At 40.4% G+C, this 26,635-nt stretch overlaps 1 protein-coding gene across 1 annotated transcript in view; it reads left to right on the top strand.

Annotated features, from left to right (window-relative positions):
* ankhd1 (ankyrin repeat and KH domain containing 1) overlaps nt 1–26,635 on the top strand; it is a 158,257-nt gene that overhangs the window by 63,798 nt on the left and 67,824 nt on the right. Inside the window, 27 exon segments of the mRNA XM_034181457.1 lie at nt 1,662–1,817; nt 3,233–3,314; nt 3,905–4,096; nt 4,203–4,312; nt 4,607–4,694; nt 5,011–5,138; nt 5,228–5,347; nt 5,349–5,372; nt 5,488–5,590; nt 5,738–5,802; nt 5,805–5,999; nt 6,285–6,561; nt 6,671–6,984; nt 6,986–7,070; nt 7,242–7,381; nt 7,492–7,603; nt 7,750–7,895; nt 7,985–8,127; nt 11,658–11,864; nt 14,389–14,395; nt 20,540–20,715; nt 22,878–22,938; nt 22,940–23,029; nt 23,031–23,042; nt 23,149–23,244; nt 23,359–23,475; nt 23,583–23,751. Of these exon segments, the coding sequence (XP_034037348.1) occupies nt 1,662–1,817; nt 3,233–3,314; nt 3,905–4,096; nt 4,203–4,312; nt 4,607–4,694; nt 5,011–5,138; nt 5,228–5,347; nt 5,349–5,372; nt 5,488–5,590; nt 5,738–5,802; nt 5,805–5,999; nt 6,285–6,561; nt 6,671–6,984; nt 6,986–7,070; nt 7,242–7,381; nt 7,492–7,603; nt 7,750–7,895; nt 7,985–8,127; nt 11,658–11,864; nt 14,389–14,395; nt 20,540–20,715; nt 22,878–22,938; nt 22,940–23,029; nt 23,031–23,042; nt 23,149–23,244; nt 23,359–23,475; nt 23,583–23,751 (3,415 nt within the window).

The raw sequence follows: 26,635 nt of genomic DNA, 5'->3' as shown, positions 1-26,635 counted from the left end.
ATTATTTCTTATTTTTAGTAACACAACATGAGTTTGTGATTACAGATTAATGTACCACATTAATATAGCCTTGGTTTTACAAAAAAAATAAATTGAAAGCTTTATTAAAAATTTTCAACTGTAATTTAAACTGTTCCAAAACTAAAAATGAAAGATATGTCACATATTCTTATGTGCATCAAAATTTTCGTGGTCACTGTCAGTAATGATGATTCCTGTATTTTACTCACATTATTTTAATTTTCTGTTTTAGTTGTAATGTGAGCCTCTGGCTATTGGTTGGGAAAGATTTGAGCATTCATTTTTTTAGTGTTAGTATAATTTGTTTGTAACCCCATCTCTACCCTGCAAGCAAAAATTTGGGTGTGTACATAGGAATTACACTATCCATGAGTCTTGCAACCTCTTCAACCAGTTTATCAATTTCAGTGACGCTTCACACAATGGTAACACATAATGTGATAGTGTGTGAAGAGGAAAATAATTCCAGCCCATTGTTTAAGGGGAGATAATTAGACTCTTTATTTGAAAAATCTAATTTACCCCACACCTAGTGGACACGCCAGGGCAGGAAATACAGAATTGTGCTCTTTCTGTCTGCATGCGTGACTCAAGGCCCCCCCAACACTATAACTTACAAATGCCTTTTCCAATTATTACATTATTGATTTGCATAATTATATACATTTCCTCACCCTTTCAGCTTTTAGGCTATCTGGCTGGATTTTACAACAGAGCCACTTCAAACACTTGGACTCTGTACGTTATGTTGTTGGTGGAAAATGTCTATAACCTCTGGCTGATTGGCTCCAAAATTTCAATGCATAATCATATGCTAGATTTCCCCAACCTTTGAATTTTTGGTCCATACAGAAATGTGCTCTCTCTGTGCGTCTGTCCTTATGAGTGCGAGTTACACATGAATGCTTCAGTTACTCCTGGTGTTGCTGACTGAACGGTTCCCCCTAAAAATCAGTCCGCTCTGCCTTCACTGCACATGCGTTATTGGCTGCGGTTCGCGGATTAACACCTGGTTTTTGCTTCAAACTGCCCTCCAGTCATCATCTATCTCGGTGACAGATGTCTGAAGCTTTTGGTACAACAATCATTTCCACATAAATTCAGCATTATTTCATCATAAAAGACAGAGGAAGTGATCATAACGCCGTGGCTACTCGAGCGGCTGGCTGATGCGTTCACTGAGCGTCTGTCATTTCAAAGCATCACCAAGTATCGCCTCGTTTCTGCTTAAAACTGACTTTAGAATGATTTAAGAGGTTTTACCTTGTCATCTGATAGTTAATAATCCCATTAATCCATTTGATTGCTTTGGGTGTAGAGAGTCCATATCATACGAGCTTCTGAGCTCTGAAATGACGCATGCGCAGTGGAGGCAGGGCAGACCAATTTTAGGGGCGGGCCGTTCGGTCTGCGACATCGGTGTGGGATATTCTGCTACAGACTGCCTTATTTGTCAATGACGTAAAAAATGACTTGTGGAATTCTTTCGTTTGTCCATTTAGGTATTGCATTACAAAAGATTTGCCACTGTAGATACATTACTTGCAAGCAACTAGTGGGGGTGGGGTATAATTTTGTGAGCTTACTTATAGATCTTGAGGTGCTTATCTCTACATTCTTCGTGTGTCTCGCTGTCCCAGGATGGCCATGTGGAGGTGGCACGGCTGCTGTTAGACAGCGGTGCGCAGGTCAACATGCCAGCTGATTCGTTTGAGTCCCCTCTCACGCTTGCAGCCTGTGGTGGACATGTGGAGCTGGCAGCCCTACTCATAGAAAGAGGAGCCAACTTGGAGGAAGTATGTAAAGGATGTGTACACCACCGTGCATGGAAAAGCTTTGGGAACATCATAAGCTAATTTTGGCTTCCCGTGTGTGTGTGTATATATATATTCCCCTATATGATTTCACATTATGCAAATTTTGACAAATGTGAGGAATGAAGAATCATTTGTGTTCCCAAATAACCAAGTAATGCAGCAAAGGTTAGCAAAAGATGCCAACCTTTGCTTTAAAGTAACCCAGGTCACTTTTCAAAACCCACATGCTGTAATAGTGGTGTCACTCTTCATCTTACATTTGCATACATACTGTGATGCCAGTGGCTGGTCTAGCTAGCTGCAAACCCTTTCGTTTTTGTGTAAATATATCCTCTTTGTCATATATTATGTAAAAGATAGCAAACCTGATAACATCTCTGGAGTGATTTAGAAGACATTTCACGGATGTTGGTGTGCACGCTACCTTCAGCTAACTCAAAGCTAACCTTTGCTCTCACATATGCACACGTGCACGCCCCCCTGCAGACACCATTAAAATGTAAATGTTGTTTGTAATTGCTGGAGGAGTTTTATTGAAAATGTACAAATTGTACGTAAGACAATAGGATCTTACTAATTAATGTAATAACAATAAATTTTGTGTGTGTGTGTGCGCGCGCACACACTTATATACACACACACACACACTTTGCACTGGAATACCAATTAAATAACTGCAAATTATAAAGAACACAATGCTCATATTGCCGAGGGTATTTTAGCATTGCGTTCTTTTTTTGTAGAGTGAGGATCCTAAGGTTCCTAAAGAGGAACCATTTTTGCAGATGTCACTGATCCTAATAGTGATCCCTTAAATGCCACATAACGTGCACCATTTAACCCCTAATTCTGCTAAGTAGTAATTCAGAACCTTTTAAAAATCTGTCAATTTTGGAGTCTTTTGGCCTCTTCCATGCAGTTTAGAGGCTTTCTTCTTGGTGTATTTACCCCAGTAACTCACTGAAAATCTGTCACAGTAAATTAAGCTATCTTAATAATGATTGTGAATTTGTTTTTTATGTCAGTTTTGAGTGAAGCACTCAAAGTGCACTGCATAATAAAATATCAATACACAACAATTTCACATTTGTAAAATGAAATTACTTTTCAACTGGTATTGCTTTTAAAGAACCATCTGAAAATAAAGATAATATAATTCCATGTATTTCTTGATAAAATGGAATATGTAGACTTGCTTAAATTAAAGTTTTTAGCTCAGGTGTATGTAAATGTTTGAACGCAACTGTACAACTTCTTTTAAGTAATGTGCATAATTGATGTATTGCGCAACAAGCACAAATATATATTCAGTGAAGTTTACACTGGGGAATTACATTACAGTGAGTCAAAGCTGGCACTGTTCTTTAGCTATTGTCCGTTTCATTTGTATCCAGGTAAATGATGAGGGCTACACCCCTTTAATGGAGGCAGCTAGAGAAGGTCATGAAGAAATGGTAGCATTGCTGCTGGCGCAAGGTAATCAAGCAACCTTCATAGATCTGCAAATGAATAATCAATGTTTCTGCATTTCTTTTGGTTTGTTGTATAAAAGGCAAAGGGCCCAAGAGTGTGAGCTGTCACAATATGACCGTGTTATTATCTAGTTCTGTGGTTTTAACACAGTGCATACATTTTGTGAATTTCAAAATGCTTACCAAAATGACAACCATTAACCAACCAGTGACCTTCATCTCTCCATTACACAAATGGACAGTTTGACCAGGGATAAAAAAAAAAGACAGTCAGCTTTTCTATTTATTAAAACATTGTCCAACCTGGAAAAAAAATGTTTACTCCAGTATGTCACATCAGTAATTTATTTAGTAATTTATCAGTAATTTTTTTCTTCTTTCTTGTTGAATTGGTAATTTTCAGCTCCTAAATCTTACAAATGAAGATGTCATTAATTTTGAGTCCCTCTCTTTTAATCATACTTTGTCACATGTGATAGAATCTATTTTGGATTTTTTTTTACATTTTACATTTTTTGTATGTTGGCTGGGTACAAAAAAATGCTAGCTATTTATGAGAGTAAAGTATTGTAATTTGCAGTTGTTTTCATCCAGGTGCTAACATTAATGCCCAGACAGAGGAGACGCAGGAGACAGCTCTGACTCTAGCTTGTTGTGGAGGTTTCTTGGAAGTGGCTGACTTCCTGATCAAAGCAGGTGCTGACATTGAGTTGGGTTGTTCCACTCCACTAATGGAAGCTGCACAGGAAGGTCACCTAGAGTTGGTTAAATATCTGCTGGCTGCAGGTGAGTGAGAAGCTGGAGCTCAAACACACCTGCACTTTAAAGAGCACAATATTAAATGTGTTTGTAATTCTACTTTGATTGTGATCCTAAGCGCTCTGTTCTTTAGGGGCAAATGTTCATGCCACCACTGCAACAGGGGACACAGCATTGACATATGCATGTGAGAATGGGCATACTGATGTGGCCGACGTACTGCTGCAGGCTGGAGCCAACTTGGTATCACATTTAGATTCTCTTTTTGTTATTTCTGAACAGTCCTTTACATCCAGAACACAAATACATGGAATGTATCCTGATGGGTTTTATTTATTTAATTATTATGAAATTGTTAATCCAAATTGGATTAGCAGCTGTTTTTAATTTGTGGGGTTTGAAAGGACTTTTTTTCTCTGAAAAATGTTTGGGACAAATTTCTCAAACATAACAGTGTACTCATCCTTGTACAATTTGACTGTCTCACTGGTGGATTGAACAATGATTTATCTAATGTTCATTAATTTTCATTCTTAGGAACATGAGTCTGAAGGGGGAAGGACTCCATTGATGAAGGCAGCAAGGGCAGGACACCTCTGTACAGTGCAGTTTCTTATCAGCAAAGGTGCATTTTCACAATTTAAAAAAGGGGAACTGTATTAAACATTTTGGTGACGTGTACACTGAGTGCAACATTACAGTAGAAAACTAGAACACAGTAATATTTATTGGACAATATGGTTCGAACTGGTGGCTGTGCTTTAGTTGTTAAAATTCTGTTATTCTTCACAAAAATGTCTTAAATATAACTTCAAAAGTGGATGTTAACATGACTGAGATATTTACCTTTACAGTTGTACCTGAGTAATTTGGAACACAAACCTGATGAATTGAGTAATCTCACAAACACTGCTTATTATTGTCATTCTTTTCATGTGAAGGTGCTAATGTGAACAGAGCTACTGCCAATAATGATCACACAGTGGTGTCTCTTGCGTGTGCTGGAGGACATCTGGCTGTGGTGGAGCTGTTGCTGGCACATGGGGCTGATCCTACGCACAGACTCAAAGTAGAGCACATCCTCTGGACAACAGTTTGACCAATAGAAATATTAATGCATCTATGGATATATCATTGTATCTGCATTTGTTTTTGCAGGATGGCTCGACCATGTTGATAGAAGCTGCTAAGGGCGGCCACACAAATGTGGTGTCCTACCTGCTGGACTACCCCAATAACATCCTGTCAGTGCCAGCTCCTGATCTCTCCCAGCTCACCTCCCCCTTCGCAAGACACCTCTCAGGTAATAAGAGAGTCTGTAGTCAGGATGTTATCAAACTTTCCCTGTTAAAATGTTCATTTCACAAGAACCACAAAAGTAACACTTTATGATCAGTTAAACCGGTCTTGGGTTCTAGGTTCCTCGTGTTCCATTCCAAGCTCTCGCCATGGTGGTGCCCCCTCAGGAGCCAGACCGGGCCCCATCAAACATCGCCACGCCGCCACCCATCTCCAGCAAAAGTAATTGGTGCTGTAATTTGCTGTACATTTTGAAATTAGTTAGCTGGAGTGTACAACTGAAATTAAGTTTCAAACCTCAGCTGTTTTGTCATTTTTATTATTAACCTGCAGAAATGCTCACCACCTATGTCATTCTGTCAAATTAAGTTATGTCCAAACAGAGACAAGCATCCCTTCAGCCTGGTGTCCCCAGCTCAGTTGGCCGAGGACCTGAACGGAACCTCTGCCACCCTTTCACTTGTGTCAGCCCCTAGAATGCATAGTTGAAGAGACAGAGGGGAAACTGAATGAACTGGGCCAGAGAATCAGTGCTATTGAAAAAGCCCAGCTTCAGTCGCTGGAGCTCATTCAGGGGGAGCCGCTCACCAAAGACAAGATTGAAGAGTTGAAGAAGAGTCGAGAGGAGCAGGTAAATCACATGCAATAATCTTCTCTGATTTTGAAATCATTCAGTATTTCAGTTAAGCCAGATGGCTACCCTGTTAGCAGATTTTCCATAAAATTACTGTTGTACTTTGATTTATATATTAATGTTTTATTCATGTCCTTTAGTTCATCTTCTAAATTTAAATACTGTTTGCACAACAAATTGCTCCACTGGGGACAAATAAACTAAAGTTGATTGAAAGTAGTAGTTTGTATTACAAATGGTGAAGTTGGTCATAATGTGACTTTTATGTGATTACCTACTTAGGTACAAAAGAAAAAGAAAATCCTGAAGGAGCTGCAGAAGGTTGAGCGCCAGCTGCAGCTAAAAACACAGCAACAGTTTACCAAAGAGTACATGGAGGCTAAGGGCTTAAAGGAGGATCAAGAGGCTGGTCAGAGCCAGGGCCCGGGCCCGGGGCCCGGGAATACAACATCTGTTCTCGGGCCTCTCGCCTCTGTCCAAGCACACACCAGCTCTGACACAGATGAAGAGGCGAATAAAGATGGAGAGCATGAGGAGCATCCCGGAGATGGAGAAGAGGTCAAACCTTCACTGAAATATTCTTCAAGGATTTGTTATGAAATGTCAGCTGTAGCTCTTAATATGGTTCATTGACCTCCCAATATTTAAAATCTGTTCTCCACCTTTTCAGGAAGAGGAAGATGATGATGAAGAGGATGAGGGGTCTGAAGAAGAGGCAGAGGGAGATGACGATTACGCCAAGCTTCCTCAGGTGGACACAATCCTCTACAGAGATGGGCCACAGCCACCACAACACCCTCCTCTGCCCCCTTCGCCACAAGTTCATTCCCAACCGCCTCCTCCCCCTCTCCAAACTGCCTTTGTTCCTAGCCAGCCTTTGCCGGACTACAATCCTGCCGAATACCCGGGAAGTACCAGCCCAGAGCTGCAGAGGGTACTCGTTGGGCAGGGCCAGGGTCAACAGTTAGCTGGCTTGTCCCAGGAATGATACCTCAGCAAGCCCAGACGGGCTCATGGTAGCTACACCTGCACAGACACTCACGGACACGCTAGATGACATCATGGCAGGTAAGTACTTTATTTATTTTTATTTATTTATTTTTTGTGGAGTGCACTTGATGCGTTGGTTGTTAACTTGCATGTTTTTGCAGTGATATTGAGCTTCTGAGTATTTTGTGTAGCTTTTATTTGTCATAGCATGTGGAAATTCATTCTTATTATTCTGTTACTGTATTGCAGCTGTGAGCAGTCGCGTGCCCATGCTGAACACTACATCATCACCCACACCTTTGTCCCAGCCGCTCACACAGACCCCTGCAAACATCGCTTCACCTCCCTCTGTCTTGCCCCTCTACCCTTCCGTTGACATTGATGCACATGTAAGACAAATTGGCACTTTGACAGAAGGATCTATAAAATTCTTTATGGCGGAAGCAAATGCATGTCCCCTAATTCCCTGCCCTGTTGAGAGATGTTGTGGTCTTCTCAGACGGAGAGTAACCATGACACAGCGCTGACGTTGGCGTGTGCAGGCGGGCACGAGGAGCTGGTATCTGTCCTCATTGCACGAGGAGCCAATATTGAGCACCGGGACAAAAAGGGTATGAAATTACAATACGTGGACTAATAGACTGAGTATATGAAAAAAACTTGGAATGGTGTTAGAGTTAAAAAGTAATCAGGTCTGTATTTATTATTAAACTTTGTTTTTCTCAAGTTACAATAACCCTTTATTTTTCATTTCAAGGTTTTACGCCTCTGATTCTGGCTGCCACTGCTGGCCATGTAGGAGTGGTAGAAGTGCTCCTGGACAAAGGGGGTGACATTGAGGCACAGTCGGAGAGAACCAAAGACACACCGCTCTCCCTGGCTTGCTCTGGGGGTCGCCAGGAGGTATATATACTCACTTAAATTGGTCTTTACTGGATGTTCCGTTTTTACTGTATTTCACCCTGAGTGTAACTGTCCTTTCTGTTGGTCAGGTGGTGGAGTTATTGTTGCTGCGGGGAGCCAATAAGGAACATCGCAATGTTTCAGACTACACACCTCTTAGTCTTGCTGCCTCTGGGGGTTACGTGAACATCATTAAGATACTCCTCAATGCTGGGGCAGAAATTAATTCCAGGTTAGATACAATAACCTTATTACAGTAGTGTTCAGAATAATAGTAGTGCTATGTGACTAAAAAGATTAATCCAGGATTTGAGTATATTTCTTATTGTTACATGGGAAACAAGGTACCAGTAGATTCAGTAGATTCTCACAGATCCAACAAGACCAGCATTAATGATATGCACACTCTTAAGGCTATGAAATTGGGGCTATTAGTAAAAAAAAAAAAAAAGGGGTGTTCACAATAATAGTAGTGTGGCATTCAGTCAGTGAGTTTGTCAATTTTGTTTAACAAACAAGTGTGAATCAGGTGTCCCCTATTAAGGATGAAGCCAGCACCTGTTGAACATGCTTTTCTCTTTGAAAGCCTGAGGAAAATGGGACGCTCAAGACCATTGTTCAGAAGAATAACCAGAATGGCAAAGGCTCACCCATTGATCAGCTCCAGGATGATCAAAGACAGTCTGGAGTTACCTGTAAGTGCTGTGACAGTTAGAAGACGCCTGTGTGAAGCTAATTTATTTGCAAGAATCCCCCGCAAAGTCCCTCTGTTAAATAAGACGTGCAGAAGAGGTTACAGTTTGCCAAAGAACACATCAACTAGCCTAAAGAGAAATGGAGGAATATTTGTGGACTGATGAGAGTAAAATTGTTCTTTTGGGTCCAACGGCCACAGACAGTTTGTGAGACAACACCCCAAACTCTGAATTCAAGCCACATTTAACAGTGAAGACAGTGAAGCATGGTGGTGCAAGCATCATGATATGGGCATGTTTCTCCTACTATGGTGTTGGGCCTATATATCACATACCAGGTGTCATGGATCAGTTTGGATATGTCACAATACTTGAAGAGGTCATGTTGCCTTATGCTGAAGAGGACATGCCCTTGAAATGGGTGTTTCAACAAGACAATGACCCCAAGCACACTAGTAAATGAGCAAAATCTTGGTTCCAAACCAACAAAATTAATGCCTCACAGATGTGAAGAAATCATGAAAAACTGTGGTTATACAACTAAGTACTAGTTTAGTGATTCACAGGTTTGCTAAAAAAGCAGTTTGAACATAATAGTTTTGAGTTTGTAGCATCAACAGCAGATGCTACTATTATTGTGAACACCCCCTTTTCTACTTTTTTTTAACTAATAGCCCAGTTTCATAGCCTTAAGAGTGTGCATATCATGAATGCTTGGTCTTGTTGGATTTGTGAGAATCTACTGAATCTACTGGTACCTTGTTTCCCATAAGAAATATACTCAAAACCTGGATTAATCTTTTTAGTCACATAGCACTACTATTATTCTGAACACTACTGTATGTGGGATGGTTGCTTGGTGCAAGGGTTTTTTTTTTTTGCAAAACGTATTTTCTTTAGTGTGTTGTACTTGTTGACTTTAAGTAAAAAAGGAGTTGTCATGAAATAAAAAGACTAAAGAGATGGATGAAAGTTCAAAGCGCAAATGAGACAGCATGGTTTAATTGGTACACTGAATTGAACATGAAGTGAAAGTTGAAAGGTTATTTTCTGGATACTCCTATTAGTGTGAAACAATTTTTCTACAAGATACTGACCTCTAAATTCTTGGCAGTGTACACAATGTCCTGGCATTGAATATGCCTTCATTGGTGTGTCAGTAATTGTAAGTTATTTTAGATGAAAGTATTTTACGGGTGCATAATAAATACATGATTGATGTTGTAGTTATGCTTTGACCCCCAGTGTACCGTATTTTTCGGACTATAAGTCGCACTTTTTTACGTTTTGGCCAGGGGTGCGACCTATACTCAAGAGCGACTTGTAAATGAAAAATATAGCGGTAGATTCTCAATTAATTTACCGTAATAAAACAATTTTACGTGACAGTCGCTCTATGTTTTAAAATGGCCACCGGAAATGGAAATGCAATGCATCATGGGCACTGTAGTATGGCGGCTGCCCTATAGGTCACGATAACCAATCAGAGAACAGAACATTGGACGCGTATTCCTCACCTCACCCAGGCAACGATTGTGAAACGGCGTGTGAAACAGACAAACACGGTGCTTGCTGTTATTCCGGGAGGGCTAACAAAACAACTTCAACCCTTGGATATTGGTGTGAACAGAGTGTTTAAGTTGACGCTGAGAACTGCGTGGAGCACTGGGTGAGTGACAGAGGAGGATTAGCGTCTGCACTTGGAAGAAGCTGACGTCGACACCACGGGGAGGTAGATGCTGCGCGAACATTGGCAGCTGACACCTGGTGTGTACTATGGTCCACAGCGGGTAATATGTTAGAAAAGAACCGTTCAGCGATGGTGTGGGTTATGGTTCGGATTGCAATGTGGTCCGCAAAATACAAACATATCCGTAGGTAAAATGCAGCTTACGAGAGGGCACTCAAGGCTTGTGTGACTGTTCCTGCGACTTCTGACTACCATAGAAAAACAAAAATTTCAACATTACTGATAACTTAACAAGACAACGGAGAAGGCCCGAAAAAATGCCACCAAAAAGAAAATCATACTCTGCAGATTACAAGTTACGACTGGTAAAATATGCATCCGAAAACGGTAGCCGTCACAATATTATCATCTGAACTTTTCATGTTAACATACCTGGATGTCCATGTGACTTGTAGTCCAGTGCGACTTATTTATGGTTTATTTTTCTTTATAATGGATAAAGTGGCTGGTGCGACTTATACTCCAGTGCGACTTATAGTCCGGAAAATACGGTACATCATGTAGTTTGGATCTTGTTCGATTATGGTTTGATAATGCATCAGTACTTTGTTGGATCACTCGCACTGCAAAACATGCATCTGTTAAATTTAACTTAATAAAAAAGGTAGTGTGTGTTTCCTTAACAAAATAAGTGTATAAAATAACTTTTTTCCATGATGAAAAACATCACATTGCACATTACAGGTGAGCCCTGTTAACTTGTGTGAGTTGGGATCCACAAAATCGGGCCACAATTTATTGGAAACTGTGAGTTAAGGTTAACAAAAAAATATATATATATTTTACAGTAGTTAAAATTTTGGGGGTCCACAAGTCAACTTAATCAAATTAACACGCACATGCATTTGCATGTGCGAGTTAACAGGGTTCACCTGTATTTGGAAGCTGCTCAGTATTTTTGCTACTTTTTAAGGGGTCCAAAAAATTTCTACAATACTGTATAATTGTTAGAGCTGCCTCCAATATTGTGAGTGAAATACCTTCGCTCCAAAACTGAACAAGACGCTCATTCAGTGCAGCTTCAGATGGTGCAGCACTACAGAGACTGTACAATGGGGAAATTAATTTGTAGTAGGTGCTAAATGTAGTTTGCAGAGCAGGTAGCGCAGTGGATAAGGAGCTGGCCTGCCAATATGTAGACCTCATTCGAATCCAGGTTGTGCTACCTGTTTGTGTCCTTGGACAAGGCAGTTAATCTGCATTGTCACAGTCCACCTAGATGTCAGTGGATATGGTAACACAAAGCTGATTTTGATATTTGGAGGAATGTCAGATTAGCAGCAATGTTGGTTTATTTTTTATTTTTTAACTTACCAGGACTGGCAGTAAGCTGGGAATTTCTCCTCTGATGCTTGCGGCAATGAACGGTCATGTACCTGCAGTAAAGCTGTTGCTGGATATGGGCTCAGACATCAATGCCCAAATTGAGACCAACCGCAACACAGCTCTAACCCTTGCCTGCTTCCAGGGGCGGGCTGAGGTTGTAAGTTTGCTGCTGGATCGAAAAGCCAACGTGGAGCATTCGTGCTAAGGTATGGGAGTCTTAGATTGAGAGAAAAAAAAAAACGCATTTTCTAGCTGTCTCAGTGAGGAGGTAGCTGAGATGAGCAGTAATTTTTTTTTAATGGGAGTTCTTGGTTTTCTGTGCTTTGGGGGCTTGGATCTATATTTGTTTTGGGGTGGGGGACATTTATGTGGGCATGGTGCATTTAAAGTGTCAGAAATTAAATCTTATGCCAACTGCATTTTGCCTTAGTTTTCCGTCTGCTGTTGGTGAGAGTGTTTTTTTTTTTTTCCCCTTCTTTTCCCGTCCTCAGAGTGAGGACAAAAAAAGGGCCACCCTGGAAAAACAGTTCACACTACACGGTGTCTTGTTCTTTTAAAAGAGCATTGGCATGGTTGCTGTAGTTTCATTTGTCTGTCCACAGGTAATGAGCCGGTAAACGTACACATTGCTAACACAAATGGCTGGTAGCCATTTCAAGTCCCATTTTCATATCCTAGCTCTCATGTTCAGATTCCGCAAACAGGTCTGCCTAGTGTTAATATTGTCAGAGGAGACTAAATATATTTGTTAATGACCTTTTTATTTATTTTTTATGACTAATATGAGACTGCATCAGTGTTCTAAAATGCTTATTAAGATATTAACATAGTTATTGTCTATGGAAATAAGACAAGACTAAAATGTTTTGCATGAAATAAAATCTATCTCCAGTTTTGCCTACAAGCTCTTATGCTTTGAAAACGTTTCCAAAATCTGCCGTCCTGATGCAAAATCAAGGCTGGACGCAAGATATAAAATGTACCATGCACACTTTGACAATACGCAGGACATCTGCACATTCAAAAATAGTTTTGTTACTTTTTTGTGTGTGTTTTGTGTTTTTTTTTTTTTTTAACCCTTAAGCCCTAGAGCCTATTTCACCGAAATCACATACCCATACATTATGGTTTATTTCTCAGCTTGTACAAGGTCAAAAATGCAAAAGTTTGGATCACCTAAAAGACAGGTCCTAGGGGATGTTGTGGATGCAAAAAGTAAATGAGGTTTTTTTATTATTTATTTTTTTTCTTCAAAAAATGAATTCCGATTTATGTCTTTGCTTGGTGTTTCAGCTGTGGTTAGTTAATGTGATTGAAGTGGATACTTCACTTGACATTTCATGTATAATAAGTGTATGTTGGTGTCAGCATTGGTTAGTTATGAGTGTTCAAATGTTCCAAAACAGGGCAAGTCCCCAAATTTGGGGACTCTAGGGTTTAAGAGGTTAAATAATGTCTCCGTTGTGTTTGATTCTTATTGCTGCGGTCAGCGGCCATTGTCTCCTGTGCGGGGTGGGGAGTGTTGTGTTCAACCTGCTGTGTATTTGAGCAGAGATCTGTAAAGGCCACTGGAGTGGACACCAGCCTCAAGAAAGTTTGGAAGAATAAACGGAATTGTTTAACTTTTTTTTTTTTTTTTTTTTTTACCAACCAGGAACCGAAAAGCTAAAACGTTTGTTTGACTGCTCACTTTCACTGTCCCATGTGTAAGTTCCTAATCAGTTTGGTGAGACTTAGATAAAAGCTAGTGTGTGTAGATTTTTTTAACACAGCAGCACAAATATGAATTTGTTTTATTATTTACAACCCCGTTCCAATGAAGTTGAGACGTTGTGTGAAATGTACATAAAAACAATACAGTGATTTGCAAATCCTCTTCAACCTATATTCAGTTGAATACACCACAAAGACAAGATATTTAATGTTTAAACTGATAGACTTTTTTTTTTTTTTTGCAAATATTTGCTCATTTTGAAATGGATGCCTGCAACACATTTCCAAAAGGCTGGTACAGGGGCAACAAAAGACTGGGGAAGTTGATGAATGCTCAAAGAACACCTGTTTGGAACATTCCACAGGTGAACAGGTTAATTGGAAACAGGTGAGTGTCATGATTGGGTATAAAAGGAGCATCCCCAAAAGTCTCAGCCATTCACAAGCAAAGATGGGGTGAGGAATCACCTCTTACTGAACAACTGCGTGAAAAAAATAGTCCAACAGTTTAAGAACAATGTTTCTCAACATTCAGTTGCAAGGAATTTAGGGATTCCATCATCTACAGTCCATAATATAACCAGAAGATTCAGAGAATCTGGAGAACTTTCTACACATAAGTGTCAAGGCCAAAAACCAACATTGAATGCCTGTGAGCTTCGATCCCTCAGGCGGCACTGCATTAAAAAGCGACATCATTGTGTAAAGGATCTTGCTGCGTGGACTCAGGAACATTTCAGAAAACCATTGTCAGTTAACATGGTTTGTCACTTACATCTACAAGTGCAAGTTAAAACTCTATCATGCAAAGTGAAAGCCATACATCAACAACATCCAGAACGCCGCCACCTTCTCTGGGCCCGAGCTCATTTGAAATGGACAGACGCAAAGTGGAAAAGTGTGCTGTGGTCTGATGAGTCCACATTTCAAATTGTTTTTGGAAATCATGGATGTCGTGTCTTCCGGACAAAAGAGGAAAGAGACCATCTAGACTGTTACCAGCGCAAAGTTCAAAAGTCAGCATCTGTGATGCTATGGGGGTGTGTTAGTGCCCATGGCATGGGGAACTTACACATCTGTGACGGCACCATCAATGCTGAAAGGTACATTCAGGTTTTGGAGCAACACATGCTGCCATCCAAGCAACGTCTTTTTCAGGGGACGTACTTGCTTATTTCAACAAGACAATGCCAAGCACATTCATCTCATGTTACAACTGCGTGGCTTCATAGTAAAAGACTGCAGGTACTAGACTGGCCTGCCTGCAGTCCAGACCTGTCACCCATTGAAAATGTGTGGCACATTATGAAACACAGAATATGACAACGGAGACCCCAGACTGTTGAACAACTGCTTTTTTTTTTTTTCTTTTTTTTTTTGTGTTGCAGGCGTCCATTTCAAGATGAGCAAATATTTGCACAAAAACAATAAAGTTTATCAGTTTGAACATTAAATATCTTGTCTTTGTGGCGTATTCTATTCAGTATAGGTTGAAGAGAATTTGCAAATCATTGTATTGTTTTTATTTACATTTTACACAATGTCCCAACTTCATTGGAATTGGGGTTGTATGACTAATATATAACAAATAACATGAAATATGAATTGTGATCATATTTAAATTATATTGGGTTGTGGCTCTAATAAATAAAAATATTACAAATCTTCCAAATCTTCAAAATTGATTTATCATAAAATGTTTGTTTTTGTTTGAATGCCCTGCCAGCTCCACCGTCTCCTGTCAGTAGGAGGGGGTGGTGGGTCATCCTGTATGTGTTTGAGCATAGATTCTGTAGAGTGGACACCACTAGAGGGTTAACTTACATTTTTCTTATAAACTACGAACCAAAAGGCCAAAAGGTTGCGTGTTTAAGAAAAGGATGACACTAATTACATTACACATCACGTGACTTGTCAAAAAAACATAAAACCAAAAAATAAATGTGCTGCAGCTAATGAGAAATATTTAATGAAAAATAGTTGACATTTACACTCTGTCTTCAAGTGTCTGATCAACTCTCTGAGGCTCAGATTAAAGATACTGTGTGTAGATTTTTTAACAGCAACAAACGCTTTATCCATCCAATAACATTATTTATGACTAATATATAACAAATCACATTAAATCTAAAAACAATTGTGAAATACGAAGTGTGCATCATATTTAAATTAAATTGCCTCAGTTTTCTGGACATTGCAATAGATAAAAACATTAAAAATCTTGAATTATTTTATTTTATCCTGCTTTGCATTAACAAATTTCCAGCCATAACTGAATGTGCAAATAGAATAACTACATCCAACAAATGTTTCTTTTCAACGGACCTGCGCCACTACGGTGCTGTGGAACTGTAGTGGCACAGGACATCTTTCTACTCATCACTAATTGAAGAAAATAAGAACAACCCCAGGTTTCTTTTCAGCACTGTAGCCAGGCTGACAAAGAGTCAGAGCTCTATTGAGCTGAGTATTCCATTAACTTTAACTAGTAAGGACTTCATGACTTTCTTTGCTAACAAAATTTTAACTATTAGAGAAAAAATTACTCATAACCATCCCAAGACGTATCGTTATCTTTGGCTGCTTCAGTGATGCCGGTATTTGGTTAGACTCTTTCTCTCAGATTGTTCTGAGTTATTTTCATTAGATACTTCATCCAAACCATCAACATGTCTATTAGACCCCATTCCTACCAGGCTGCTCAAGGAAGCCCTACATTATTTAATGCTTCGATCTTAAATATGATCAATCTATCTTTGTTAGTTGGCTATGTACCACAGGTTTTAAGGTGGCAGTAATTAAACCATTACTTAAAAAGCCATCACTTGACCCAGCTATCTTAGCTAATTATAGGCCAATCTCCAACCTTCCTTTTCTCTCAAAAATTCTTGAAAGGGTAGTTGTAAAACAGCTAACTGATCATCTGCAGAGGAATGGTCTATTTGAAGAGTTTCAGTCAGGTTTTAGAATTCATCATAGTACAGAAACAGCATTAGTGAAGGTTACAAATGATCTTATGGCCTCGGAAGTGGACTCATCTCTGTGCTTGTTCTGTTAGACCTCAGTGCTGCTTTTTGATACTGTTGACCATAAAATTTTATTACAGAGATTAGAGCATGCCATACTGTATTAAAGGCACTGCGCTGCGGTGGTTTGAATCATATTGTCTAATAGATTACAATTTGTTCATGTAAATGGGAAATCTTCTTCACAGACTAAAGTTAATTATGGAGTTCCACAAGGTTCTGTGCTAGGACCAATTTTATTCACTTTATACATGCTTCCTTAGGCAGTATTATTAGACGGTATTGCTTAAATTTTCATTGTTACGCAGATGATACCCAGCTTTATCTATCCATGAAGCCAGAGGACACACACCAATTAGCTAAACTGCAGGATTGTCTTACAGACATAAAGACATGGATGACCTCTACTTTCCTGCTTTTAAACTCAGATAAAACTGAAGTTATTGTACTTGGCCCCACAAATCTTAGAAACATGGTTGTCTAACCAGATCCTTACTCTGGATGGCATTACCCTGACCTCTAGTAATACTGTGAGAAATCTTGGAGTCATTTTTGATCAGGATATGTCATTCAAAGCGCATATTAAACAAATATGTAGGACTGCTTTTTTGCATTTACGCAATATCTCTAAAATTAGAAAGGTCTTGTCTCGGAGTGATGCTGGAAAAACTAATTCATGCATTTATTTCCTCTAGGCTGGACTATTGTAATTCATTATTATCAGGTTGTCCTAAAAGTTCCCTAAAAAGCCTTCAGTTAATTCAAAATACTGCAGCTAGAGTACTAACGGGGACTAGAAGGAGAGAGCATATCTCACCCATATTGGCCTCTCTTCATTGGCTTCCTGTTAATTCTAGAATAGAATTTAAAATTCTTCTTCTTACTTATAAGATTTTGAATAATCAGGTCCCATCTTATCTTAGGGACCTCGTAGTACCATATCACCCCAATAGAGCGCTTCGCTCTCAGACTGCCAGGCTTACTTGTAGTTCCTAGGGTTTGTAAGAGTAGAATGGGGAGGCAGAGCCTTCAGCTTTCAGGCTCCTCTCCTGTGGAACCAGCTCCCAATTCAGATCAGGGAGACAGACACCCTCTCTACTTTTAAGATTAGGCTTAAAACTTTCCTTTTTGCTAAAGCTTATAGTTAGGGCTGGATCAGGTGACCCTGAACCATCCCTTAGTTATGCTGCTATAGACGTAGACTGCTGGGGGGTTCCCATGATGCACTGTTTCTTTCTCTTTTTGCTCTGTATGCACCACTCTGCATTTAATCATTAGTGATCGATCTCTGCTCCCCTCCACAGCATGTCTTTTTCCTGGTTCTCTCCCTCAGCCCCAACCAGTCCCAGCAGAAGACTGCCCCTCCCTGAGCCTGGTTCTGCTGGAGGTTTCTTCCTGTTAAAAGGGAGTTTTTCCTTCTCACTGTAGCCAAGTGCTTGCTCACAGGGGGTCGTTTTGACCATTGGGGTTTTACATAATTATTGTATGGCCTTGCCTTACAATATAAAGCGCCTTGGGGCAACTGTTTGTTGTGATTTGGCGCTATATAAAAAAAAAAATGATTTTTGATTTTTTTTTTTTTTTTGGATTTACAATTTACAGTACACTGACTGAAATGTTAATCAGAAATCTGTTTTTAATCAAAAATACTAAAATGTCTTGACTGAAACGAGACTAAGATGCATTCAGTTTCTAACTGAAACTAGACTAAAATGAACAGACTTTTAGTAGACTAAATCATAACTAAATAAAATGGTTTAAATGACTAAAACTAAAATGGACATTTTGATACAAGACTAAAATAAAAAACAAAAAACAGGTGGCAAAATGAACACTATCAAGTGTATTTTGTCATGTAATGATCACATTCAGTATGTGAGATGTGTGAAACACTATGTTGTCTGAAATAGTAATCAGAAATCTGCTTTTATCAAAATACTAAAAGGTCTTGACTGAAACGAGACTAAAATACACGGAGTTCTGTTTTGATTACAGTTAGACTAAAATTAACACTTTTAGTCGGCTAAAACCTGACTCATAAAAATAGTATGTGAATGACTAAATATGACTAAAACTAATAAGCACATTTGACACAAGACTAAGACTAAATTGGGAAAAAAAAAAAGGTAACAAATGAACACTGTCTGCCGTCGCTTTCTCTACGGTCTTGTGGTCACGCTTTTCCAAATTTGGATGAATGTGTGTGGCTTTCACTGAAACTCGATGGGCCTCATTTATCAAACGAACGTACGGCAGAAAACGTGCGTTCGACCATTTTTACGCAAACTTCGGTATTTATCAATTTGGACGTGAGCGGAGGTTAAGACGGATCTCACGACAGAGCTCACGTCTGGTCTGAGCTCGTGTACGCAAATCTGAGTCTGTGGATTTACGGCGCAGCACTACAAAATCTGAGTCTGAAAATAATTATGAAACAAACCTCAGCTGTCATCCAAGCATAAGCGGCCACATATTCAGAACAGATCAAAATGGAATCTTAAAATGGATTAAACAAAATAAATTTTAAAAAGCCCACGTTATTAATGATGCTGCTTCCTTTGTAAAATAAAAATACATGTGCTAAATAGCCTAAACATGACAACTAATCATTGCACATTAAAATGTGAAATAATCATAAATAAGCTGAAATCTGTGTTTGCAAACAAACTCAAAATAGCCTCGGTTTCCCGCTGGGTTTCCCCCAGTCTGCCTAATGCTGCGCTTAAGTGTCGCAACACATTTTTTGGTGGCCAGCTTAAATCGGACCACTTTTTCTTGACCTAAATGCAAAGAATTCTTAATCAATTAGTAGGCATAAGCTTTTAACTGTGGGTACATAAAAGATTGGTTCAAAATCATTAAGCATAGGTTAAGTCAAAGAATTCTTCATACCTCAGCCAGAGTCCGTTCCTCTGCGGCAACACTGTTGACCGCCTCCGTTACACTCTTCCACACGGCATTTTTATGAGCGCCTTTGACTCCACTTTTCAGCCTGCGAAAAAGTATGTTTTTCTCCATCTCTGATGTTAGGATGCCGATTTCCTTCTCTGAAAAGTTTTTCTTCTTCCCAGTGCTTCTTCTCTTCATGTTGAGCTCAGTGGGCGAGGCTTCCGAACCATGAATATTTAAGGGCGTAACATGCTAATGACGATTAAATTCAGCCGCCACATTTATCAAGAGCCGATCATTCGTACGCTGGCATTGGTCAGATACGAATGTTTCATAAATCACACGTGTGTCTTGTCGTAAGACCAATTTTTACGCAATGTTGATAAATGAGGCCCAATGACTCCTGACTTAGTTTTCCATTGCAGGTAAGCACCCTTTACAGCGAGGCATTTTTTTCAGCTGTGAGAGCTGTCATATTACTGAAATTTTCACGCTCCTCCACGATGACAGACTTGGAGATGATTGTGAAAGTAACGATAAATAGATGCTAAAAATGATTACAAAATTACATTAGCCAGGTGGTGCGAAAATCTGAACTGCTACCAGAAGTGCGTTGAGCTGGTAAAAAAAACAAAACAAAAAAGCCCAGGTGTTAACGCAAGGCATTCTGGGTTGAAGTGTTTTTCTCCTCCTTCTCTCTTCTCATATATGTGGTCGGGAGAATTAATGTTGTTGTTGTACCAGCCCCAAAGAACTCGGAATCAACTGGTTCTTGTTCTCAATGAACTGATGAAAATGTCTGTTCATTTGCTCTGTTCAGAGGTAAACATGTGCATGTTTACCTTCCTAAGTATAATTAAAGGTTTTGAAAGGCAATACTTTTTAAAAACGTAACCTTTCACTTTAGCCTAGCTGTCCTGCTCTTAGCTGTTCCTGTTGTCCCATATAGTCCAAACTAGTAGTGCTGAGTAGTATGACTGTTAAATTCCCTGTTTTTATTTGAGTGTGGTCTTTTAGTTTCAGAGCATGATTTATTAATTTCACTTATCTAAGATCTGGCATGTTCTCCTTATTCAGTGCTTCTTGTTTTATAGCAGTGGGCATTTGGCTTGTGGTGCATTATTGCCACCTTCTGCTCCAGAGTGTGAACCAGTATCTCTTTTAGACCAGTGTACATGAGCAGCTTGTGACACATGTAGACAGTGTAATCTTTTGTCTGTGGATAAGATTCCTCCCTTCTTGCAGACCGGTCTCACCCCACTAATGGAAGCAGCTTCAGGTGGTTATGCAGAGGTGGGCCGAGTGCTGTTGGATAAAGGCGCTGATGTCAATGCCCCTCCTGTTCCTTCATCTCGAGACACTGCCCTCACCATTGCAGCTGATAAGGGCCACTACAAGTTTTGTGAGCTGCTGATCAACAGGTCATGCTTTGCCCCCCACTATGTAAGCACTGTCTCATGTTGTATTACTATTTTTAAATATTTGTTTGGGTTATGTATCCTGAAATGATAGCTGTGTACATATTATGTGGATTATATTTTGCCATTATTAACTTCCACTCCCAGAGCCGTTGCAGTTGCTAAAGATGTTGAAATTGAACTTTTTAATTTGTAGTATCCTTGAACTAGAAGAGTCATATGCAGTACTTTGTAGACATTTTGTTCACCTCGGGCTTTCAATAGCGAATCTGTTTCAGACCCCCCTTTGTAACCTTTTAAGTGGGCTGCATGATACATGAACTGTTTTGAAAAACCTTATCAAACACAACCTGACAGTTATAAATTTCAAGATGTCATTTAAAAATAGCATGTGTTTTGAGCACGAAAAGTGCTGTCAAGTTATATTTATTTAGATATATTTCTAATTATAAATGTTTGAGCATGTCTAAAGCTCAGTTGATGGAGAGGGCTGTCCACTAAATGATTTGTGTGGCTTATTAACAAATTGTCCCTCAAGGGCATGCTGCTCCTCAAAGCTAGGGTAGGTAAGACTGGAGAAACTCGCAAGGGTTCACTAGACGTTGAAAGGATACACCTGAAAATCCCAGCCCTGACCATTTAGGTGAGCTCCAACTATGTCATATCTCATTCACAAGCTTGCCCTAAATGCAATCAAACCCCTCCGTGTAAGGTGAGAACAAGACGGCCACAAAAGGTAGATCTTGTTGTTATGTTCTAGAATGAGTAGAAAGAACAAGAAAGTAGAGAAAGAGCAGGATGAATATTAAAGGAGACCTTCATTGAAAAAAAGGTCTTTTTTTTTTTTTTTTAACAAAAAATGATTTACATTTACACATGAGATCCTTCTGAATGTAGTAAAGTAAATCTGCAAGCCCAGATCTGTCATTCAACGGAGAAATCTTCATTTGAAAATGACAAATTTACAGCTAACATTTAGCCCTCCGCAAATTGTCCCTCTCATCATGGACGCTGCCGAGACGTCACGGACAAGACCCTCTCCCAGCATGCATTGCACCAGTTGTAATTTGTGGATTTACATCAGTTTGCATCTGCACCTTTTTCTTGTCTTATACGGAAGGATCTACTTTTTTTTTAAACTTCATATTGTCTTGCGGCATGTTTGGTGAGTACACATTTCTTTTATTTGTGCTTGAAAATTATTTTGGGGGACTTTTTCATACGCCTGATTGATTGAGTGGTGTCGCAATGAAAATCTACTGTCTTTCGCCTCTGGTACCATCGCGGGATATGGAGGCGAGACCGCAAAGAATCCAGTCATTAAAAATATATAAACCTCTCTCAGCGTCCATGGAGCTTTGGGGCTCCGATTGCCGAGACGTGCGGTGCTGTGGATTTTGCCGCAAGAAGTCTGTCCTTACAGCAACAGGTTTACCGGCCGCTTCGCATTAAAACAGCGAGCGCAATCTCAGGACTTGTGCCAAGTGTGCTGCAGCTCCATTCAGTAGACAGAGAGGTGATGCCAGTGTTGTGCTAGGAAGCAGACACGGGCGGTGTGAGTGGCCCGCGTCTGCGGTTAACGAGCTCATTAACGAGCCCGCAGACTTAATAAGCGCAGCGGAGGCAGAGAGCGGGAGAGGAAGAACGGCGCCCGCTGTCGATGTCGTTGCTGATCTGAGCACACAGATCTGTATCTCACATTCATTGCAGCTTACTTTTGGATGTTGAAACCAGGACGTGTATAAGTAACATTACTAACAGATAAAATCAATTTCAATGCGGGATCAGACTGAAGGCGGGAGTGTGTCGTCTTGTCCCTGACGTCATGGAAATGATACGGATGTACAAACTGTTTTCACAGAGGGCTAAATTTTAGATTTTTAAACGAAGATTTCTCCGCTGAATTACAAATTTGGGCTTACAGATTTACTTTACTGCATTCAAATGGGTCTTATAAATACATATCAGCTATTTCTTTCTGAAATCTGACCACATTTATTTCAATGCAGGTCTACTTTAAATATTTGCAATTTTACATAAGTAAAATGTTTTGCGGAGTACTGTTATTTTACATCCCCTTTTGATGCAACCTATCCCAGGAGGCATTTTATTTGCCAAATATTTCTTCTGATTTGTTTGTGCAACATTGCTTCCTGTCTTTACAGGGGTGCACATATCGATGTACGTAATAAGAAAGGGAACACACCTCTTTGGCTAGCAGCCAATGGGTGGTCATTTTGATGTGGTCCAGCTCTTGGTCCATGCCAGTGCTGATGTGGATGCAGCGGACAACCGCAAGATTACTCCACTCATGGCTGGCTTTTCGCAAGGTCGTCCTATGATTTACCTTTCTCATTGTTTTATAAACAGCACTATTTGGTAGTACGCAGATGCCACACTCTACCATATCTCTAATTACTAACAATTGTACTTTAGGGTCATGTCAAAGTGGTGCAGTATCTTGTGAAACAAGTCAACCAGTTCCCGTCAGACATCGAGTGCATGAGATATATTGCCACCATTGCTGACAAGGTCGGTATTGATTCTCTTTCATGTTTACTAGCTGTATTGGATGTGATTGATATTAATAGGATTTTTTTTTTTACCAGAACTGCAACTCAGGTCATTGTTTTCTCATTGGTGCAGGAGCTGTTGAAGAAGTGCCATCAGTGCATGGAAACCATTGTGAAAGCCAAAGACCAGCAGGCGGCTGAGGCCAACAAGAATGCTAGCATCCTGCTCAAGGAGCTTGACCTGGAGAAGGTGATGTCAGATCCTGACATAGTGGTTTGGAAGCTCAAATTATCGTTAATAAAGTGTATACATGGAGACAAACATGCTTTTAAAATGTTCTCTGTTGTGTGCAACAGTCTCGAGAGGAGAGCAAGAAGCAGGCCTTGGCTGCCAAACGTGAGAAGCGTAAAGAGAAACGGAAGAAGAAGAAGGAGGAGCAGAAAAGGAAGATGGAGGAAGAAGAGGGGCAGAAAACCAAGGATGAGTCATCTGAGATGCAGGAGCAGAAGGATGATTCAGCCGAAGGTAACATTTTATGGACTTTGCTTGAAGATTAATCCTCCCAAGCAAAATTATAATTTTTTTTTTTTTTTTTTTTTTTTAACACTTTATACAAACTTCTGTCTTGACAGTAGCAAGGCTCCATTTTGACTTAAATGGGAATTGGTCTGTAATTCATGTAGATACAGTTTGTCCACAGTAGGTTCTGTAATGAATGATATATGCACAACTTAATCAATTGGTTCTTATCAGGTGGCTTCACCGTGCAGCAAAGTACCAGAAGGTTGGGAGGGAGAGGATTAATCAATTAAAACTTGTCATAAAGTCATTGTCATGCAATTGGTAATTGGTCCTATTCAGTCCACATCATTTATTTTTCAGAAATCGAGGTTCCAATGAGCCCCCAAGTGCAATACCACGACTAACCATTGGTATATCTGCCACCCTCCACCACTTTCACTACAGCATTTGGTAAGAAGCGAGCAAATGTGGTCCCACCACCCCAGCAACCAATCGCAAGAACAAAAGAAACAAAACAAAGACTCCTCGCCAAATGAGCCTATATATTACAAGATCCCCAGGTAAGCATATCTTCCACTTCCACTATTTGTAGATTTGTTGCCATTGTAATGCATTTGTACTTGAGTTAGTTTGTCAGAGCATCCATCTGGATTGTCCCCAAACATGCTACGACATAAACAACAGAAAATATTTAAATTAAATTCCACAGGTTTGCCAGTTGTGAAAGAACTGTAAAAAATGATGGCAAGTGTTTACTTTTCCACAGTCGTGGCAGTTGTCCCAGCTCCTGCTGATAATTTGTATTGAATTATTTCAAGATGAAATGTCACACCAGAGATTGGTGCACACAGAAAAAAGTTAACTTATTTTGAAAGGTTAATGTTGGTGTTCAGGTTAATATTGGTAGTCTAATGGACAACTAATTAGGAGAAAATAATGTTACAAGGTACAAGAGGTACAAGATAATTTATTGATCATATGCAGGTTAACACAGAGTCAACAGTGCAATGAAATGCTTAGGATGAGAAGGACTGTTCAGACTCGCAGGAAGTACTAATAGCATGCAATATAAATACCGAAAATATAAGCATATGTAAAAAAAAAAAAAAAAAAAAAATAGCAGTAGTCAGGTTGTAGTATTCACAGGGTTGTAGTATTGTTCATATATGCACATAGTATTATTGCACATGACATATTGGCACAGTTGTGTAGCAAGTTATTGCAGCAGGTAATAATAATAGTAAAAGCTGAGATGAGTTATGAAGGGTAAGGTGTGACATACAAGATGCAGTCACATTGATACAGCAATAGACATAGTGTTAAAGAAGTGGCTTAGTGCAGTGTTATTATCATAGTTCTGTGTTATTTAGAGTTCATAGTCTGACAGCCTGTGGATAGTAACTGTTCTGAGTCTCTTTGGTATGGGCTGGCAGACTCGCTATACCTCCTGCCAGAGGGTAACAGTTCGAATAGTCCTTTTGCGGGGTTAGTGTGATCCTTAATGATGCTGCGGCTGCCTTACGCTGACACCCGACTGTGGTAAATGTCCTGGATGGTGGAAAGACTGCTGCCATTGAGGTCCTCAGCTGTGCACACCACCTCTGCAGTGCTTTCTGACTCTGGCTCGTGCAGCTCCTGTACCACACTGTGAGGCAGCCCGTCAGCACACTCTCAATGATGCACCTGTAGAAGTTCGTGAGGATGGTGGTGTTCGTGCCAAACTTCTTCAGCCTTCTCAGGAAGTAGAGTCTCTGCTGGGCTTTCTTACCACAGTGTCTGCATGTAAGGTCCAGGATAAGTCCTCGGTGATGTGGACGCCGAGGAACTTGAAGCTGCTGACCTGCTCTCCACCTCGGTGTTGTTGATGTGGATTGGGGGAGTGCTGACCTCACGCGCTGTCTCCTGAAGTCCACTATCATCTCCTTAAGTTTTGCTGACTTTCAGAGAGAGGTATTCTCCTGGCACCAGCTGGTCAGTGATTTCACCTCATCTCTGTCGGCAGTCTCGTCGTTGTCAGTGAGTGAGGCCCAGATGGTGGTGTCATCAGCAACTTGAGGATCACGTTAGAGCAGTGGCTTGGCTGTACAGTCATACGTGAAGAGGGAGTAGAGAAGTGGACTGAGAACACAGCCCTGAGGAGCACCCGACAAGTGTGGAGGAGAGGTGTCTGCCGATTCTCACCTCCTGTCGTCTGTTAGTGAGGAAGTCCAAGATCCAGCAGCATATGGACTTCTCCAGGCCTAGGGCAGTGAGCTTGGTGACCAGTTTGGAGGGGATTATGGTGTTGAATGCTGAGCTGTAATCAATGAAGAGCATTCTCACATACGTATTCCCCTTCTCCAGATGGCTGAGGGAGGTATGAACTGCCAGAGCAATGGCGTCCTCTGTCGACCTGTTTGCTCTGTATGCGAACTGCAGGGCGTCTAGGGTGTCGGGGAGGGAGACACAGATATGTTTCTTAATGATCCGCTCAAAGCACTTCATGATGACAGATGTGAGTGCTATGGGCTGAAAGTCATTTAGGCAGGTTGCTGTGGGGGTCTTTGGATAGGAACAACGGTGGAGGTCTTAAGGGTGGTGGGCACAATAGACAAGCTCATTGACAGATTGAAGATGTTGGTAAACACCTCGGCGAGTTGGTCAACGCAGACTCTCAGCACCCCGCCCTGGAATGCCGTCGGGCCCGGGAGCCTTACGAGGGTTTACTTTCTTGAACGCCCGTCTCACGGTAGCTGTGTCTATGTGGAGTGTGGCGTCCTCACTGTCCACATGTGGTTTGGTGACAGGTGTGGTGTTGTCTGCATCAAACCGGGCGTAGAAGGTGTTGAGCTCGTTCGGAAATGATGCGCTGGACATCTCCACAGACCTGCTCCTCCCCTTATAGTCC

The sequence above is a fragment of the Thalassophryne amazonica genome, chromosome 11 (genome assembly GCF_902500255.1).
Source record: "Thalassophryne amazonica chromosome 11, fThaAma1.1, whole genome shotgun sequence".
Taxonomy (NCBI): Eukaryota; Metazoa; Chordata; class Actinopteri; order Batrachoidiformes; family Batrachoididae; genus Thalassophryne; species Thalassophryne amazonica.
Note: the sequence above shows the minus strand (reverse complement) of the source record. Positions and strands in the feature narration are given on the sequence as shown.